Below are 18,501 nucleotides of genomic sequence, written 5' to 3' on the forward strand. Positions count from 1 at the left end.
ATTATTTGGTCGTATTTGATTCATACTCGTTGGTTGACATCGCTCCCGAGCGGCTTTGTGCACAAGTTGAGCTTAAGTCCTATACAAGGGATAGCAAATGAACAAAGGATTGGGTAAAATGCAATGCCGAGTACTTGATTTTTCTTTACTTTTTTCCTCGCATGAGATAAACCCGTGTGAGCTGCACGATATCAATATACCGATATAACACAATTTACACTGTTTTCTGCACGGTATTCACATATCACAAATTGATGGCAAATTGATAATGTGAGTGCTGGGTGAAACATAGTCCGTACACTCGACTATAGATATGAACTTACTGTTACGGGGCAATTAAGCATCTAACTCTTGTTGTGTTCCCCGGATAACTAGTGGAAAGATACACTACACGGAAATGTACGACATGCTGAAGAACATGGATCCACCGTTGGGCTTTGGCAACAAGTGTCCCAATCGACTGGCCTACAAGAAACTGATTAGAATGAATATGCCACTGGACGATGAATTGAGAGTTCAGTTCACCACAACGTTATTCGCTTTGATTCGCGAGAATCTCAGCATCAAAATGAGAGCGCGTATGTATTTCTATCAATAGTTACTAATTACAATGTACATATCTTTCAAAGTATTAGTTTCCAAATGGCATGTTCAGAAATCGTTGTTAATAGAGATGCAATATTTGTATTGTGTAATCCGGATTTATGTTTATGTTATGGAATCAATACAGACACGTATGATTTGTGCACTAATCGTGTTTATCTCACCATCAGCTGAGGAGATGGACCAGGCGGACATGGAACTGCGGGAGACCATCACGAACATCTGGCCATTGCAGGCGAAGAAGATGCTGAACCTGCTGGTCCCGCCCAGCGATCAGCTCAACAAGGGCAAACTGTCAGTGGGTAAAATCTATGCAGGTTTCCTCATCCTGGAGTCCTGGCGCAGCACGCGGTTCGGCCAACTCGATTCGGGAATGCCGGTAAGCCACTCAAGAAACCCAACCATCCAGCCCCTGAACACAAACTACCGCACAACTCCAGTTGCGTAGAGTCAAAGATGAGTCGATGAGTCGATGAGTCTATGGACTGACTCATCCAGTCAGGATATTACTCAGTTTTATGGTACCCACTTAAGGAATCTTTAGGCATCCGTAAGCCCCAAAACTTAGGCAGATTTATTCGGTGTACACATCGATCTATGATAAGTCCACTGTCCTGCCAGAATTAGGAAGTTATATAAGTCAACTATCTATCGGTCTTTTGGAAAGTTCAAAGCACTTTAAGTTCACATTGCACTTTCAAGAAATCGCCCTGAATTACAAAAAAGCGTCACACAACTTTCAACTTTCCTAAACTGTGTAAATACCTATACTTTTCAAAAATACATATATGTATATCTAAAGTCTGAAGTCTACAGGCTTTTTCGGCTTAAGCTGTTTAAAACATACTTTATTTGGAATGAAAGGTTTTACAATCCGCATTTAAGGCGGGAAAATCCTATCTTCGGAAACGCTTATGTATATAACACAGAAACTTACTATATACTACAAAATAAGGTTTACTTATATATGGCATCATTCAATAACAAGTATTTTACCATAGAATTTAACCTATTTAGGGCGATTTTTCCGCTTAGGAACAAAGCTTGATTAAGAATTTTTCTCTACCACAAAACAATTTTACATTTTCAATCTAAACGACACCAACCACAAAATATTCTATAAAATCTATATAACATGGAATAAATATGTGATATTATGATTTCTCTTCTCATACGACTGAATATGAACTCCTTCATTGAATAACAACAATTAAAATTAAAAAAAAAAAAAAAAATACAAACAAACGTTAACAAATTAAACGAAATAATGCAAAATATGCAGAACTGGAAGGAGGTATATAATTAATTTTATATGCAACCTCATGTTTATCACATTTGTATATACAATACCCTATATATTGCGCACATACATGCCCGTTTGTATGTGAGACAAGTACACGAATCTTAGAAACACACAATCGCATTTATATAACCACATGCGAGTACTTGCGATTAACCACATATATTTCAAACTATGTGTACTCGCAGCTGCCCTTAATTGGCTTAATCAGGCCCGATCAGATCCGATCTCAAATGCATATATATACCATATATATTTTACCGCCAAAATTTGAAATTATCTACGGGCAGTCATGTGGAAGCAAAAGGGGCGGATCCAGAGGAAAATTGCAGAGGAAGTGGAAATTAATTGTGATCAATTCGATTGTAATTAGTATAGAACTCTTGGATCTGCCACTGCATGGGATGCATATTTTTCTCCCTTTCGATTCGAATCCATTTGAAAGTTTCCAAATCGGGAGCTGAAAGTATTGCAACCCAATAGGGAAGACGGTGAAACTTAACTCGTATAATGAGTCAGTAGAAGTCGAGTATCTTTAAGTACTATAACTACATACTCAAATATATATACCTACATATATATATATATATATCGGTAGAGTTGAGAAGTTCGTATTTTGATTCTACAGTTTGCGATTGTATGTTCGTTCCAAGTAGATACGACAATCAAAAAAATAATAAAAAAACAGAGTTAACTTCGTTACACAAAACTGTATGTATTGATACTTAGATATTTCTAGAGGTTTGCCATTTGTTTTTACACAACGTCAACACAAGAGAAAATCCGGAAACATACAATATCCGCCAAATTAGTCGTATTACTAGTGGGACCACTAAAAAGGTCAAGGAACATTAACACACAACCACTTTATCTCTAAATCTTACCACTCACGGGTTCGCTTTTACACAAAATTGTGCGAAATGTACTTGATTCGATAAAATGAAGGAAAAAGCGAATCCCTGTGGGCTAAACACACACCAGTATTGAAATAATTAATCAAAATGTTTTATCTGTTATCCTGTTTTTGTGCACAACACACAAACGATCAATTGACAACTCAAAATTGAAATTAAAAAAAAAAAAATGCATAATTGACATTTGGTCCATGTTCTACTGAACTGAAAATAATAATTGGACAATGTGGTTACGATTACATCGTAAACTACATCGATGATCTATGATAGCGGAAGAAGCTGGAGCACGACGATGAGCATAAATATAGCCCAACGGCAGTCGAGGAGCCGGTATATAATATATTTCCATATATATACGAGTATACCTATCTATCTTTCGCTTGGTTTTACTTTCGCCTTTTAAATACGAAGCTCCTCCTCTTCCACATGTTTTGCGTCTACTACTTTTGTACAACCAACTGTTTCACCATTCTCGGCTAGAGGCATGTTTTGCATACTCGCCTAAGTGCAATAATATCACTAGGAAACCAGCATAAGCCTGCCTACCTACCATCGTATATAAGAAAAACTAAACTATCCAAACCGAAAACACACCTATATCCTAATTATAATTATAATAATAATCCAGCTGTAGATGAACACCCAACTGCAATGCCATGGTCATGTTTCGCTTAACACACCCACTAGTCAAGCACACTTTAAAATAGCCATAGAAGAGTGTGCACTTTGCAGGGATTATTCCCCTGATAGTCCTGCTTTTTAACTACCCCAAAGGACCTCCTAAGGTCCTGGCAAAAGCTTTAATTACTAGGCTTCTCCTTTAGAGCTGGAATGGCGCAAGTGATGATGCAAGTTCTCATATAGCAGCCAGTCCTTCGTTCTCCGGAGTCTGTTACGATTTTCAAAGGACTTTAAACGAAGGACTTTAAATATTAGTTTCATATAAGAAATATCGATATATATTACAAATAAATGGTGCGTTTTGAATGGCGAAATTCGTTTTTAAATGCAGAAATTCCGAACCAATTGAATAAATAAAAGTATTTCGATCGAGATTACGATGAAAACATTATTGTTTAGGGCTCTGCGATTTTAATAACTATTTTTACATTGTGGAACGTCTAAGTCCTTGTGTGTTGATGCATTTGAAGTAATTGTAATTGTCCTTTAGTTTATTGTACACTTTACAAAAGTAAAGCACTGTTTTTAAGTATGAATCCGGACTGTTGCACTCAATCGCAAGTCTGCATTTTATTATACCGACCAAATATATATATACTTAACCTTTGACACAAAGAACTCTAGACCATCTGTATATATTGGAATTTGATTAGATGGAAAGATTGAAAGTGGATTCAATGAAACCACACTTTATATGAACTAGGCCTTTTGTGATAGTATCAGGCAAATGTCCTATATTTAATATTTTCATTTACCAGTCGAATTGCCACTGAATTTCTTGTAATCTTTTCTGCTGAATAGGCATGCTTAAGGTAACCAAGCGATCGCATCAATTTAAGACACTAATTCAAAAATTAATAAAACAAAAGCATGGAAGAATGAAATCGGTCAAGTTTTTGTATGCCAATATGCCTATATGACATGAGATCAAGAATAGAAAATAACAAAGATTTTTGAAAGGGGTAATTAATATTATTAATTAAAAAAAAGAAACATTCTACATAGCACATCATTAAAACTACGTTTTCTTAAAAACTCATCTGGTTGGTAAAAGAAAACTTCAAAGATGTAGGTCCAATGTCATATGGGCATGTAGGATTAATATTAATTTGGTACATCCATTTAAACGCCATACAAGTATAAGTTATATTTTACTTTCCCACAAAATAGTTTATTCTTTTGTTACTCATAGACAAAACTTTGATAAATCTCGTAATCACATGTTTGGTTGACCATTTCTCTAAATCGGCACATAATAATAATAATAATAATAATAATAATACCAACAATATTAAAAACAATCGTAACAATTTTGTCTCATAGCGGTACCTCTTAGATTTTCTTTAAATCATAGTGAGTTGTAAAAATGTTTGCGCATGCTTTTACCATATTAAGCAAGCCTCTCTTTTAAGCTATTTATGAAATCTTAAGCGAAAGCATCTCTTATACAACATTGCCTCCTCAAAAACCAACCTACATAATACCGACACAATCCCGAATAGAGCTTGACACATCTCGAAATGCTACTATACTATACCATACCTCAATGTAAAGATATTAAGCAGGGGCCATCGCTCCATTATTAACAATCGTACATATGTATAAACCAAATATATACTATGCATATGTACATACATACAAGTATATGCGATAATAACGATACTTTTGATTATCATTTCTGTTCTGTAATCTACTTATACTTTTTAATTACTCTATAATAATTCTTACATTCCATTTTCAATGCTTATACAAAAAAACAAAAACCAAAACAAAAAACCAAAACAAAAACCAAAACAAAAAACAAAACAAAAAACAAAATCAAAACCAATCCCAATGCGTTGCAATGTTACTACATCAAATATTCACCACCAATCACCCAACTTTAACCACAACTGTGTCTACAATAAACAACAATTTAATTGAATTGCAACACTATCTGAAATCTGTATTTCTACAACTTAAAAAAAAAAAAAAACAACTACAACTAAAAAAAAAATATATATAAAAACAAAAATACACGAAAAATATTCATGAAAACGAACTGCAACGAACGAAACCAAACTAATACCGAATACGGAACGGAATGGCAATTAAAACCACTGCACTTTCCTGTCTACCAAATCAATGGCCAATCGAAAAACCGAACAATCCGTAGAAACAATCATTCTTTAACTGCCTCCTCGATATGGCCGCCCTTGACAAAGGAGGATCGCGTCAGGGCTCCATAAGTTTCGAGCCGAATGGGGAAGGAGCCGCCAACTCACAAACACATTTGTTAGCCAGCACGCACCACCACCACGCAAACGGTGATGCCGAACACAACAGTTTGGCAACACTGGCACGGCGGAGTACGATCAGAAAGCGATCAGTTAGGTAATTTAAACCAGCTTCAATCTTAACCATAGTCCGTAACGTGCCAAGTATCATAACCATCGTCATTGCCATCGCCATCGCCATTATAACCATTTGAGCTCATTCATCAGTTCATTATCATTCATAAAACGAGACAAGTGGTCTTCTTTATACAGATATATACTTTATCTAAGCTCTGAGCTCGTTCCCGGAATATCTATTCCGCTTTGCGCAAAAAAGTATGCTACAATATCTTCTGCTGTAACTTCCTTTCCCCAGACAAACGAACAAGTCAACGAGCGCTTCCGCCAAACATTCTCTATAAAGTTATAGGATCCTAACAGCGTAATAATTCCCAATATTTCAACAGCTGCTCGCTTGTTAACCCAAACTAACTTAACTTGTTCCTAAATAAGAGAAAGCTGCTCTTTGAAACTCAGATCTAATCTCGATATCTTCCTTGAAAGTGAGTCAGTAATTTCGCTGATCGTGAAGGACCACAGCATACATTCAACATACATATGTACATGCATAAGATAACTTTCGCTTCACAACACTATCGAAATCCAACTACTACTACTACTACTAACAACAACAACACTTACCAACACTATTAGCAACTAACTACAAGATCTTTGTGCCTTTGCGCATTCTTCAACATTGACATAAGTAAATTGTTTTTCTTCTAATTTTTAAATATTTCAGAAACAAAAAGGTGAATAAGTTTGATAAACTCCAAGCGGTAAACCAAAATGAAATTATCAACAAATTTTACTAATCCAAAAATAATAATTAATTGTGTATTATATAAATTTATGTGAATACTCTTTGTGTCCATACTCCGTTTCCGATATAAATGTTGTTCACAAAACCGATTAAGTCAAGTAATCAACTAGTACCTTTAAATACATACATACTCACTCATAAGTATATGTATAGCTGTACGCGCCCATGTACGACGTATCTATGACTATGTACAATATGAATATATAATATATAATGTGCCAGATATTGCCAAACTTCACATGCATAAATATGAATATATAAATACATACATACATCATATATACATGCGCACATGTGTGTACTGCGTACTCAACCTACTATAAAACTTTAATTTGCGTTTACTCAATAGTGCAATACATACTCGTACCTAAATGTTGCATAGCAATTTAACAACAAAAAAAAAAAAACAATAACATTAGAAACGCAAAACTTGGCTTAGTACTCGTACTCGTACTCAATGTTGTAATTTGATCGTTTCTATAACCACTAAATGTACTCCCATGTACTTAGGCATCCTTGGTTCGTTGGTTTCTTGGACAAGTTGAGCGGTTAACAGTGGCAACGAACAGCAAACCGAAAGGCTCTGGCAAAGCTCCACTCAGCCCCAAATAAATCACAGTCCGATCCCACATTAAGTACTGAAAATGTACAGAAAAGCATCTTTCATTAATGAAGAATAGGTTGAAATCTCACTCTTCTGATAAATAGTCTCTTCATTGAACAGTTTATTTCTATTGCAAACTTGAAAGTTGACTTGTAGTTGAAAAGAGCGGACTTGCAATCGTTTTTCTCCCCCCTTCCAATGAGTGTGAGAGCCCGTTTCACCAACTGGTTTGCCAGGTCCTTTAGGAAAATAGTGTAAGCATAGGCAGAAGTGCAATAACATCTTTGGTTTTCACGTACAAAACATGCCAGCAATGTATGATTAACTCACCAATCCCCCCAGTACAATTGCGACCTAGACATATCGAGACACCTTCATTCTTACACCAGAAACTGCGAATTTCCCACTCTCAGATCAAGTCTGCCACATTAACAATTAACAATTAACAATTAACCATTGAAAATTGACAATTAACAATCGTTGATAGCAATTCGCATGAGGCGTGCCAGCCATGTGAAATAAGTTGGCGGTTCTAACTCTGTTCCCACTCACAGCCTTTTGTGCAAAGTCCGATAATCTTCAATCTTCAAACTGACAGGAATATCGCGTCACTTCTAGTTGTCACTTTCAGTGTTACCGACTTCCGGTTGGACAGTGGAATTGAGAACCGGAAGTGACCTGATACACTTTTCTACGTACACATAAAGCCTTGCGGAGGAAAACCTTCCAGTTTGGTTAGGAAGTGGTTAATCAGGAGGTTAATCTTTAGTCACTCATAGGGCAACTCTAACACTATAACACATAACTAGAGAATGGCTTTTAGAGTTGAAGCCAGCCACTTAGCACACAAATTGTAACTTGTATTGTAATGGTTTAGACTTAAAGTGAGGCGAAGATCTCTGATTATTGATTTCTAGCGAGTTTTCCCTCTAGTTACACATATAAAGGCGGCTTTATGTGTAGGTAGTAATTGTTTTCGAATTTCGATTTGAATGTAATAAGTATACAGTTTTGGTATTTGAATGTTATTCGTAAAGTCCAATCACGAATGCGAAACGGTTTTTGTGAACGGTAAGTAAGTTCGTCGATTGCAAATCAATTGGCGCTCGATGCAGCTGCTCTTTCCACGGCCCAAAAAAAACAGGAGCAATTGGAAAAGGACTCAGGACTCAGGACCTGACCAACACCCATTACCCACCATTACACCACACATTTAACCAACGAATTTTGACTAAGTAGTGCATGCCCGTAGTTATAGTACATATTTGCCTAGCTTTCAATATTCCGCCTTATTATATGTATCACTGCTTTATCAACTACACGCTATCAACACAATCACTTGCATGACTAGCAATCCTTTTTATCTTGTAGATATATCTTGTAGCGAAAATCTGGCAAATCTACACTATCCAGATGCAAAGAGCGATTGATACTTGCTGTTTCTTCGTATTTTGCGTTTCACTTCTTTTGTACGACATCATATCACCGTAAATATAGGACAGTAAACCAAAAAACCAAAAAAAAGAAAGAGAAAACAAATAACGTAGACAAAGTCGAAAGTTAAACAATTGGCGTAATGAGAAACGCAAAATGGCAGTCATATCATTTTCAGAAAAAAATATCTCAAGTATGAGAAGACATCCAGTCGATTACAAGAGAACCCAAAACCAATAATTATCTAGAGAAAGTGACCAAGTATATATGTATATGTATACTCCCGAGTAGTGTATGGAATTCCTTAAATGTTACATGCCCTAAAATAGGTTAAACATCAAATACAAATACCAATATAATCCCGCATTTAAGAACCCTTCTATACAAACTAGTACAATTGAAAACGCATTTGAATATGTATTTTGTTGCAGTGGAGTAATGATTGCTTTTGTTTACTTTTATATACCGTATATACCGTATACTACCCCCCCCCCCTAACAACTATATCCCACAAAGTAAGCATACATGTCTCTATGTATATTTATTTTGTAGCATTATATACAAGTACAAGCATATAAACATATCTATTGCCAACGCTCCATTACGGGGCATTGGACAACTATAGTTCTAAATTTATAAATACACAGATATACCTAAACTTACGTATCCCTGCAATGAATGAATCCACAAGAAATCGGTCTAGAGGAGTCACCCAAAAATATGAAATCTATAGAAATGCTGTGCAAATTAGAATCGATTCGATCATCTGGAAGTGTTTCCCCCCAATCGAAACCAACCACCTGCTTATCCCCCAACCTGAAACCCCCCAACTCCGAACTTCAAACTCCGTACCCCAAACTACTTCTCAATCTTTTCGGACTGATTTCGAGTGGTAGCATTCATGGTGACCCAGTTGGCTGACTAAAACGTTCCACCATCATCTTCCAACTAGATGCTGGAGCTGCAGGACGCATCGAGACACCCATCGCAGGAGTCGCTAACCGGTGCCGATGCTGGCCATCTACATCCTGGACATTCGTACATGAATGGCCATCGGCGATCGCCTAGCCTGAGGTATGAATAGTACATTTCCTTCTCAATTATGATTAATGATTAAACCTTTTCTGCTTTCTGCAGGCACAACGGCTCTCCACTGGCCAGATCTCCGAGTCCTCGACGGCGTGGCCATCAATACATACATCATGATATCGGGTTCTCCGATACCGTATCTAATGTTGTAGAGATGGTCAAGGAGACTCGCCATCCTAGGCATGGCAACAGTCATCCGCGGTATCCAAGAGGTATTTATTGGCTCGATGGCCCATGGCCCATGGCATTATAACCATTAACTACTACTACTACTACTACTACTTCCAACTGACTTTCGTGCGTGTGTGTGTGTGTGTGTGCGCTGGTGGTAAGCCAAATGATCTGGTTAGGGATTTACGAACATTATCCTGTATTCTCGATTTGTCCTTTCTCCGATGTTGCCCTTAATCACTTTGTATCCATCTGAGATCGGCTTGCCACACAGGGGCACACACAGAACCAGGAACTTGGACACTCCAGGGATTTTTGATCTATTTCGTAGAACCGTAGTTATATACATATATACATATATGTCTACAATTCCATAGCTATTAACGAAATCTCTTAATACAAATATATTATATTCCAATAATAATTTGATCGTTTCCGTTTCCGTTAAGTCGGTCCCCCTTTATCGTTTACATTTATCTTCGAAAAAATCGCAAAAAAAAAACAAACAAAAAAACTGAAATGAAAATATGTTGCTAAGATCAAATACGTAAAATGTTGTGCCCCGACATCCTTAATTACTACGTTTTTTTATTATTGTTGTTATATGTACAATATAGGTTCATGGTCAGCATCGACAAGTCCGGCCCGTTCGCCTTCGCCTTCTCGATATGGTGGTCATTTGTCTCGCAGTAAACGCACTCAACTGCCTTATCCCACATATGGGACAACCAGTCTATGTCAAAGATCACGATCGCCGAGTCCCGCTAGACTTCAGGAGATGCGTGAACGAGACAGACTTGGTTATGGGATTGATATGGGTACATCCTTAGCACTTGTTATCTAAAGTCCAACAAGCTCAATCAAAATCAACTTTAAACAATTTAAACAAAAAAAAAAAAAAAACAACTACTCAACTTGTTTTCTATATATGCTAGTATTTTCTTCTACACAAATTTCGACTTCAACCATCTCAACTTTAACAAAACATCAATGATCAGACATGCTTACTCGTAAATCGTAAACTCGTTAACTCGTAACTCGTAATCCGTAACTAACTTGTATTCGTACATAGTTGCCAACCATGCTTAACATGTACCATGTATTGTCATGCCCAGACGTTCAATCAGAAAACAACCAACAGTCAATCAACCAGTCAATCAATCAGCCAATCAGTCAACCAGTCAACCATAAGCTTCAACAAATCGAATAGTTGAAATACTCCTATCATACATTCCACACAGCTCTCGAATTCATTCAGATCAGTGATCTACAACACCGAAGTACTCATGATTACGATTATGTGCCCAACTATTCGTACTCTTGTTACACTAGCAGCGTTTATTGTTTTCATTTCTCTAGATGCCATCCTCGTACCATCCACCACCACCTATATTATAATCACATCTCGTATGTATGGTGCTGACATGTACAGACATCCATTCTCGTCATCAACTACCAAACTACCACACTGAATCTCTGGCAAATGAACTGTTCCAACTGTTAAATAGAGCAATAGAGCAATAGCGTTTCACATATACCATTCCTAAGTTAGGACTACTTTCGACGGACTCTGAGGCGAACACCCAGTACTGGTCACTTCCTGAAAACAGAGCATCGATGTAAGAACAGCAATACAATGTGTAGGGGTGAGATAAGTGAACATCATTTCCTAGTCAATCCCACAAAGAAGGTGAAGTTCGTAAGCCATAGTCATCCATAGCCAAATATCCTATTTTTTTTTTCGTTCGAAATTGACCTCTGTCAGCCTGATCAGCACAGGATAAGACACTGACCAAGAATCTCTATTTAAAGCTTGCTTCTTGTTCCAAAAACAAAACAAAAAAAACCAAAAAAAAAAAAAAAGAAACACCCAGTTACTATTACACAGATATGTAGGCAATGTTTTTTGTACCAGTTGTGGGCGGTGAAATCGACTGAGCTACTTACGTACATGTAATATTTATATGTAATATTTACCAGAGGAATAATTTGGGTTGCAGCCTTCGGGTGTTTCAGTATCTAGACGTGTGTGCATATTTATCTATCTTATCTATCTATCTGTGAATGTGCGTCAATAGTTCAATTCTGCACCATCTTAATCTTAATCCATCCTTTTCGTTTTTGCATAATTGATATCTCAATAGATCGAATCGAACAGTCACGCATGTTGCCATGAACAATTTAGCTGCCGACCGGCCATTTCCCCCCAAATCCCAAATCATCCAACTACTTGTGTATATTTCTCTCAATACATTATATAGCACTGTTACTGTTCCATAATTTTCTAAGTTGTATAATTCTGTAGGGTGCTCAAATAATTCCACACGCTTATGAACGTAGATACAGTGAATGCATTTTTGGCATAGCAACATTTTTTTAAACAACATTCAAGTTAAATATGTAAACTACGTACTCATTGGGACATGTTCATCCTCTCCTCAATGTCAATGTAAAATCACCTGTCATAAAAACAATTAAATCACAATTGTGCAAAAGATATAAACTCTGAGTTTTGAAAGTACCTGTCCAATAAACATTGTTTGTATTTTTCTAAACTATAATCATAACTAGTAAAATCTTAATACGTTTTGAGCTAATTTTGACCTGTACTTTCAGAATTCAATGAGAACTAAACAAGACTGCAACTAAATGTCGCACAATAAAATTCATGATAAACCCGGTTACGCTAAAGTCTGTCTGATTGTCTTCAGTTGTTAGATAGTTAGTGCCAAAACTAAACGAAATGAACATGTCCCATTCTATCTTATGTTTCATATATATATTTGTATGTATGTTTTAAGTCCATGTTAATGTTAATGAAGAACAACTTAGGTACACTTTGTTCAGTATCATAACAGCAGAGTATTTTTGCAACGACTAATGCCCTAGAATGCACCTGTTCAGCCCACAGGGAAGTAATGTCCCCAATTTCCGCAGGTGTAACGCATGTACAGCACAGTTACCCTACACTGGCCTCCCGAAGAGCCGGCATCGGAAGACGGCTTCCTCCGACGCCCAGCAAACCGTCAACACTGCAGCTCAAGCCAACCAATATCAATTTCCCCAAACTGAATGCCAGTCCCACACATGTAAGTGATGATGAATGTCTCGACTATCAGATACCCTTTACCCCATGTAACCTTCTTTTTCTGCCAGACACACCACTCAACGCCCCACAGTGTTCACTCGCTACCACACCACCGCGACCTGCTGCGAGATCCGAGGGACATGTACTACAGTAGTAGAGAACGCGAGCGGGATCGCGAACGCCTTAGGGATCGGGATCGGGATCGGGATCGCGAGAGGGATCGCGATCGCCTGCACGAGTACGACCTGCGCTACGAGTACCGGGATCGGGAGCGGGAGTTGTACGAGCGCGAAAGAGATCGCGAGCGGGAGGTCGAAAGAGAAAGGTGAGTAGTGCTAGTACTATATAGTAATTATATACTCAAGTAATCCATATTCCCCATAGACTGGAATATATAGCACCGCTGTCATTCGAACAAGCGCTGGCTATGGGCCGAACAGGTCGTGTACTGCCATCTCCAGTTCTAAATGGTTTTAAGCCAAAGAGTGGTCTGAACCCTCGACACTCCGATTCGGATGAGGAGGATTGGTGCTAGCAAAGGCTTTGATTGCGATCGCGTAATCGAAAGGATCAGATCTGGGTATAGCATCAGGCCATTTGCTCCTCGTTGTCAGCACCAAACTTAGATCACAATTTTGATACGATACGACACAGCTATCAGATACCCGAACATCAGCGAACCCATCCATACCTTTGTCCACTAGTACACCAACACCAACACCAACATTTACACCAACACCTACACCACCTACACCAACGACCACACCAAGAGCAGCACCTATATCAAAGGTATGGCACGAACGTATCGACACCGAAACTAGGAACAACTATATCTGATATCAAATTGGCTGGAGTTAGCTTACAGGAATTAAACCCAAATCGACAACCGCAATCGCAACAGAAGCAGGAGCAACAATTTCATCAGGATGGGTGGCTCAGATGGTACCGGCAAGCGGTTCCATACGGATCCCCGGTGATGGCATCATTACCGGAGACCAGAACAACATCGCCCCACTCCGATATCGAATTCATTAGAAATATGAAGAGAAGTGAAACCGGAACAACTGCAATAACACCAAGGACAACTAAAACTGAAGCAATGATATTAAGCGTACCAATTACAATAACGTCCCCATTAGCTATTAAAAAGATATATTCAGATAATGACATTAATTATAATACCGAACGAGGAACTGACAATGACAGAGTGGAGGATGCACCAGCTCATCATTATCGCCAGCCAGAACTAACTACACCAGATCTACAACAACACGAGCCACCACTGCAGCAGCAGCACCATCAGCACGATCCGCAGTATTCGTATCATACGCTCTAAGGAGGACAGGATCAAGAACGAGCATCCATTATCCAAAGTTCATAGTCCAGACACCAGTATTCAGTATCCAGAATCCAGAGACTAGTATCCAGAATACAGAATCCAGTATCCAGAATCAAGTATCCAGTATCCAGAATCAAGTATCCAGAAACCAGAAAGCAGATCCACTAAAAGTGCAACTTTAATTGAAACTCAAACTGAAACTGAAACCGAAACCGAAACGAGGTGTAATGAATGTGTGAGAGACCCTATTCCACGCAATGGGAGTAGAAGTGGGGAGATTGTAAACAGATTAGAGCTACTATTTGCTTAGAAATAGGAGTAGACAAGAACATAATTTTAGATATGAATATGATCAAGTGTATTGTACTTTTTTTTAATGTAAGGGCAAGTCTAGACGAAGAGCACATCAAAATGAAGCTAACGACGATAACAGAACTCTTTCAAGCAGAACACACACACACACACACACACACACACATAGATCTAGGTCGAAAATACATAGGAAATAAAGATTGTAGGTACTCGCATACATTGTAAGTTATCTAGGATTTAGCTCGAGGAATCGGTACGATAATCTGCAAGCGTTTTTGACTTGTTTGTATTTAAAGTTAGTCATTCAATTGTATGTGTACTTAAATGCGGCATTTTATTTATTCAATGTACATACCAGATAATTGTAGATATCAAATAGCTTCTTTTTTTTTTTGTTTTTTTTTTTGTATGTGTATGTAATATATTTACCTACGACTACTATTATAAATACTTTCATCAAAACGAAACCCGATAGCGAATATTAGCGCAATTTAATGCCCTACGATTTGTATATTCAGTTCTGTATTTATACTCGTGCGGATACTTTTTTCAATGATTAGAAGAACTCCACACTATATGGCAAATCCATCATATTGAATCCGAAACTAAATCCAAATAACTCAATTATGACCAAAGCAAGTATCTGTAAAGTAAGCATCGTTCAGTGCCATTTGTGTATACAGACTTTAGCAATTTACAATAGCTTATTTATCATAATCTTTCCCTTAGCAAATGGAACGTTGTATTCATAGTTTTCATAGTTTTCATAGTTACTCTGTAATCTGCAAGAATCTGCGAAGAAAGGTTTATGCTTCTGTTAATGTATTTCGTATGCTGAAATTAGCTCCTCGCAAACTTTCCGATCAGTTGAAAGAACTCGATGTCCATATGTATTTATATATAACGAGCAGGCCATTGTTTCCACAAAACATAAACATGTGTAGATATAATATATACACCTCCGACTCCTCATACTCGAATTGAATGTGTAAAAATGTAATGTGTAAAAATGCAGAGCTCATGGCACACCAAACGTAATGATGTATTCAAATATATAGCCATGCACACAGCCCCTCCAACTCACTACCAGAAAATGCAGTCATCATGTGTATAGATAGACGAATCGTACATGTTGGACGACGGGATATCGAAGAGCGCACAATAATTGTAATTTAAAGAAATGAATCCATAACTTAAGTAAATAATTATAGCAGCTGAGCAGTAATGCGAATTTACACAGCAAATGAACTTACCATTACGAATATGTCGATGACTAGCGTAGAGTGCATACGGAAGTAAAAAAAATTCAAATGAAAATTAAAATGAAAATGAAATTAAATGAAATGAAATGAAAAACATTTAGCAAACAGAAACACTTGCCCTAAACTAACTTAACTGAGCTGACTTTAGCTGTGTACGATACTTAAATATTAACTGAGCAATACTGAATAGGGAAAACGACTAACCTAGAATCGATTAACCCAAATATACACTCAAAAAAACGGTCAAGATCGCCATTCAACTTAGAAACTCGCCATTTTAAGATGTCTGTGGCTGTGAGCCGTAAGTTTTAAAAATGCCCCACATTTTCCCAACTTTCCAAAACTGAATTTTTATAACTGTTACTTGTTACCTGTTTTATTTTGAATTTGCTGGTTTCTTTGTGTGAATACAATGTTTTATTTTACAGGAAACTTAAATCACAAGTCTTGTTAATATCATTTTTAAACCAAAATTTCTCGTAACATTTCCTGTGTGTGTTTTTTTTTTAGAACATTTCAATTGTTGATTTTATGGCGATTTTCTAAAGTCTAGACAAGGAGAGGGGAGTGTGAGAAAGGTAACCGACAAGCGTATTCTTCTATAATTATCTTAATTACGGATGCTGACAAACATACATTGAAGATATATATACACGCCTACATAGATAAAATATACAATAGTTTATAACTAGTATCAAATAAAATGGGAACTCCATCGCTACGAAAAAAAAAAAAGAAGAAAAAAACAAAGATCGCCGATATAGAATGAATCACTCTCCAATGAATTAATTAATTAATTAATTGTATACACGTTGCACGTTGTATTTCCGAGGTTCACTTTTGACTACTTCCAGTAAAAGTTTGTCCGCGTGGCAAATGTTTCAAGTCCTCAGTCCTAGGCTAAGATCCGATTTTTTACCTTCATTTTGCACCGCTTGCTTAACATTAACATTCGAATTATAACTAGCGATATCCCCACACCAGTAGAGTTCTTGGAAGGGCAGCTTAGGGCTCATTAGCTCAATTACTACTACTGAATCATTGCCCCGATGCCAAAACTAAACAAAATATAGATAAATAATAAAAAAAAACACAAAATACCTACCAAAAAAAAACAAAAAAATACAAGAAAAAACCGAAACCAGAAAAGAAAAAACCAAAAAAAAAAAAGGAATAGAAATGAGTACAAAGTATGAAGTTAGTTTACTGACATGCATTCAGTATCAGACGTTTATCCAGTTCATGATGCCTATAGAGGAAATATTTAGTTAGCAAATATATTGGCATGCTCCGGACCATCCATTTCAATTCGATTCCATTTCAATTCTATTTGATTCAATCCGCTTTCGTCCTTCGAAAAAGGCTCCCAGCTGGCCGACCGCGAACTCTGCCCAACTTTACTCCCACAACATACATGGTACTCCCACTCGTACGTACTCCAAAAAGTGTTTAGGTGCCAGGTGCCATTTGCCATTTGCCAGGTGCAGGGATCAAATATCAACATCACTTTTCCGGGGAAGAACAATTCGGGCACCACGTCCCGCCATTTAACAGAAAGTTTTAAGCAAACAATATAACAAACATTTAGTTACACAGTGCTGCGATCGATTGTTCTTCCAGATCCAGATCCTCGCATTCCCTCCCCAGTTCGAAATGCCATAAGAAGCATTGCCCGATCCAGATACAGATACTACAGATACATATACAAATACAGATACAGCCACATATACAGATACAGATACATATACAGATACAGCTACAGATACAGATACAGATACATATACAGCTACATATACAGATACAGATACAGCTACAGATACAGCTACACCTGTGTTCCCCAACTCATGTCCTACTTCTTACTGGCTTACTTCTTTCGAAACAGCAAACATTTAACCACATTTAACCCAAACTCAACGATTCGACTGTATATTTTGTTATTTGTTTACTGTCTGGTGTGAGCGGTTACATGAAAAACAAACCAAAAAAAAAACTAAACTTAAAACCAAAAACGAAAAACCAAAAAAAGAACGGAAACAAGCAAAAGTAAAATGGAAATACATATATGTAAGTAGATCTGACTTTTTTTTACAAAGCAACAAGAATATATAAAATATAGGAGGTGAGTGGGGATGATATGCGAATAGGAGAGGAAACAAAATTAATAATAATGAAATTAGTTTAAAATTAGAAGAATGTAACTGTTACGGCTAACATATACATAAATATATGAAAGCAAACAAACAAAAAGAAAAAACATGAATATAAATATAAATATCTTAATTTAATATACTAAGTGAATAAAGCAGTTAAATTAATTACTAAGATACGCTAGAGATAATTAAACTACATTTAATAATTATGTAATTATAAAGATGACTCGTAATTTATATACAAGATATACATACATAAACATATAATAACATAAATACCTGCCTTCAACAAATTTGTTAATAAAACTATTAATACTTTCTTATTTTACATAAAGTAAAGGAATACCATAATAAAAACAAAAAAAAAACAACAAGAAAATAAATGTCAAAAAAATAACACAAAAATTGCACATCTC

General features: G+C 36.9%; 1 protein-coding gene across 31 annotated transcripts in view; it reads left to right on the forward strand.

Annotated features, from left to right (window-relative positions):
- Positions 1–18,453, forward strand: part of LOC26535870 (voltage-dependent calcium channel type A subunit alpha-1) — a 53,379-nt gene extending 34,926 nt beyond the window's left edge. For 11 of the 31 annotated variants that reach the window (XM_039377552.2, XM_043207296.1, XM_043207298.1 and 8 more), the window contains 8 exons: positions 376–578; positions 774–982; positions 9,627–9,748; positions 9,812–9,975; positions 10,552–10,752; positions 12,872–13,023; positions 13,091–13,347; positions 13,407–18,453. In XM_039377552.2, coding sequence (XP_039233486.1) covers positions 376–578; positions 774–982; positions 9,627–9,748; positions 9,812–9,975; positions 10,552–10,752; positions 12,872–13,023; positions 13,091–13,347; positions 13,407–13,557 — 1,459 coding nt within the window. In that variant the 3' untranslated portion in view covers positions 13,558–18,453. Of the gene's footprint in view, positions 1–375; positions 579–773; positions 983–1,885; positions 1,898–3,087; positions 3,148–5,653; positions 5,872–6,555; positions 6,566–9,626; positions 9,749–9,811; positions 9,976–10,551; positions 10,753–12,871; positions 13,024–13,090; positions 13,348–13,406 lie in introns of all 31 variants that reach the window. The other 20 variants (XM_039377525.2, XM_039377529.2, XM_039377524.2 and 17 more) reach the window with 10 other exon arrangements.
- Positions 18,454–18,501: the final 48 nt, after the last annotated feature.

Source organism: Drosophila yakuba, chromosome X (assembly GCF_016746365.2).
Source record: "Drosophila yakuba strain Tai18E2 chromosome X, Prin_Dyak_Tai18E2_2.1, whole genome shotgun sequence".
Classification (NCBI taxonomy): domain Eukaryota; kingdom Metazoa; phylum Arthropoda; class Insecta; order Diptera; family Drosophilidae; genus Drosophila; species Drosophila yakuba.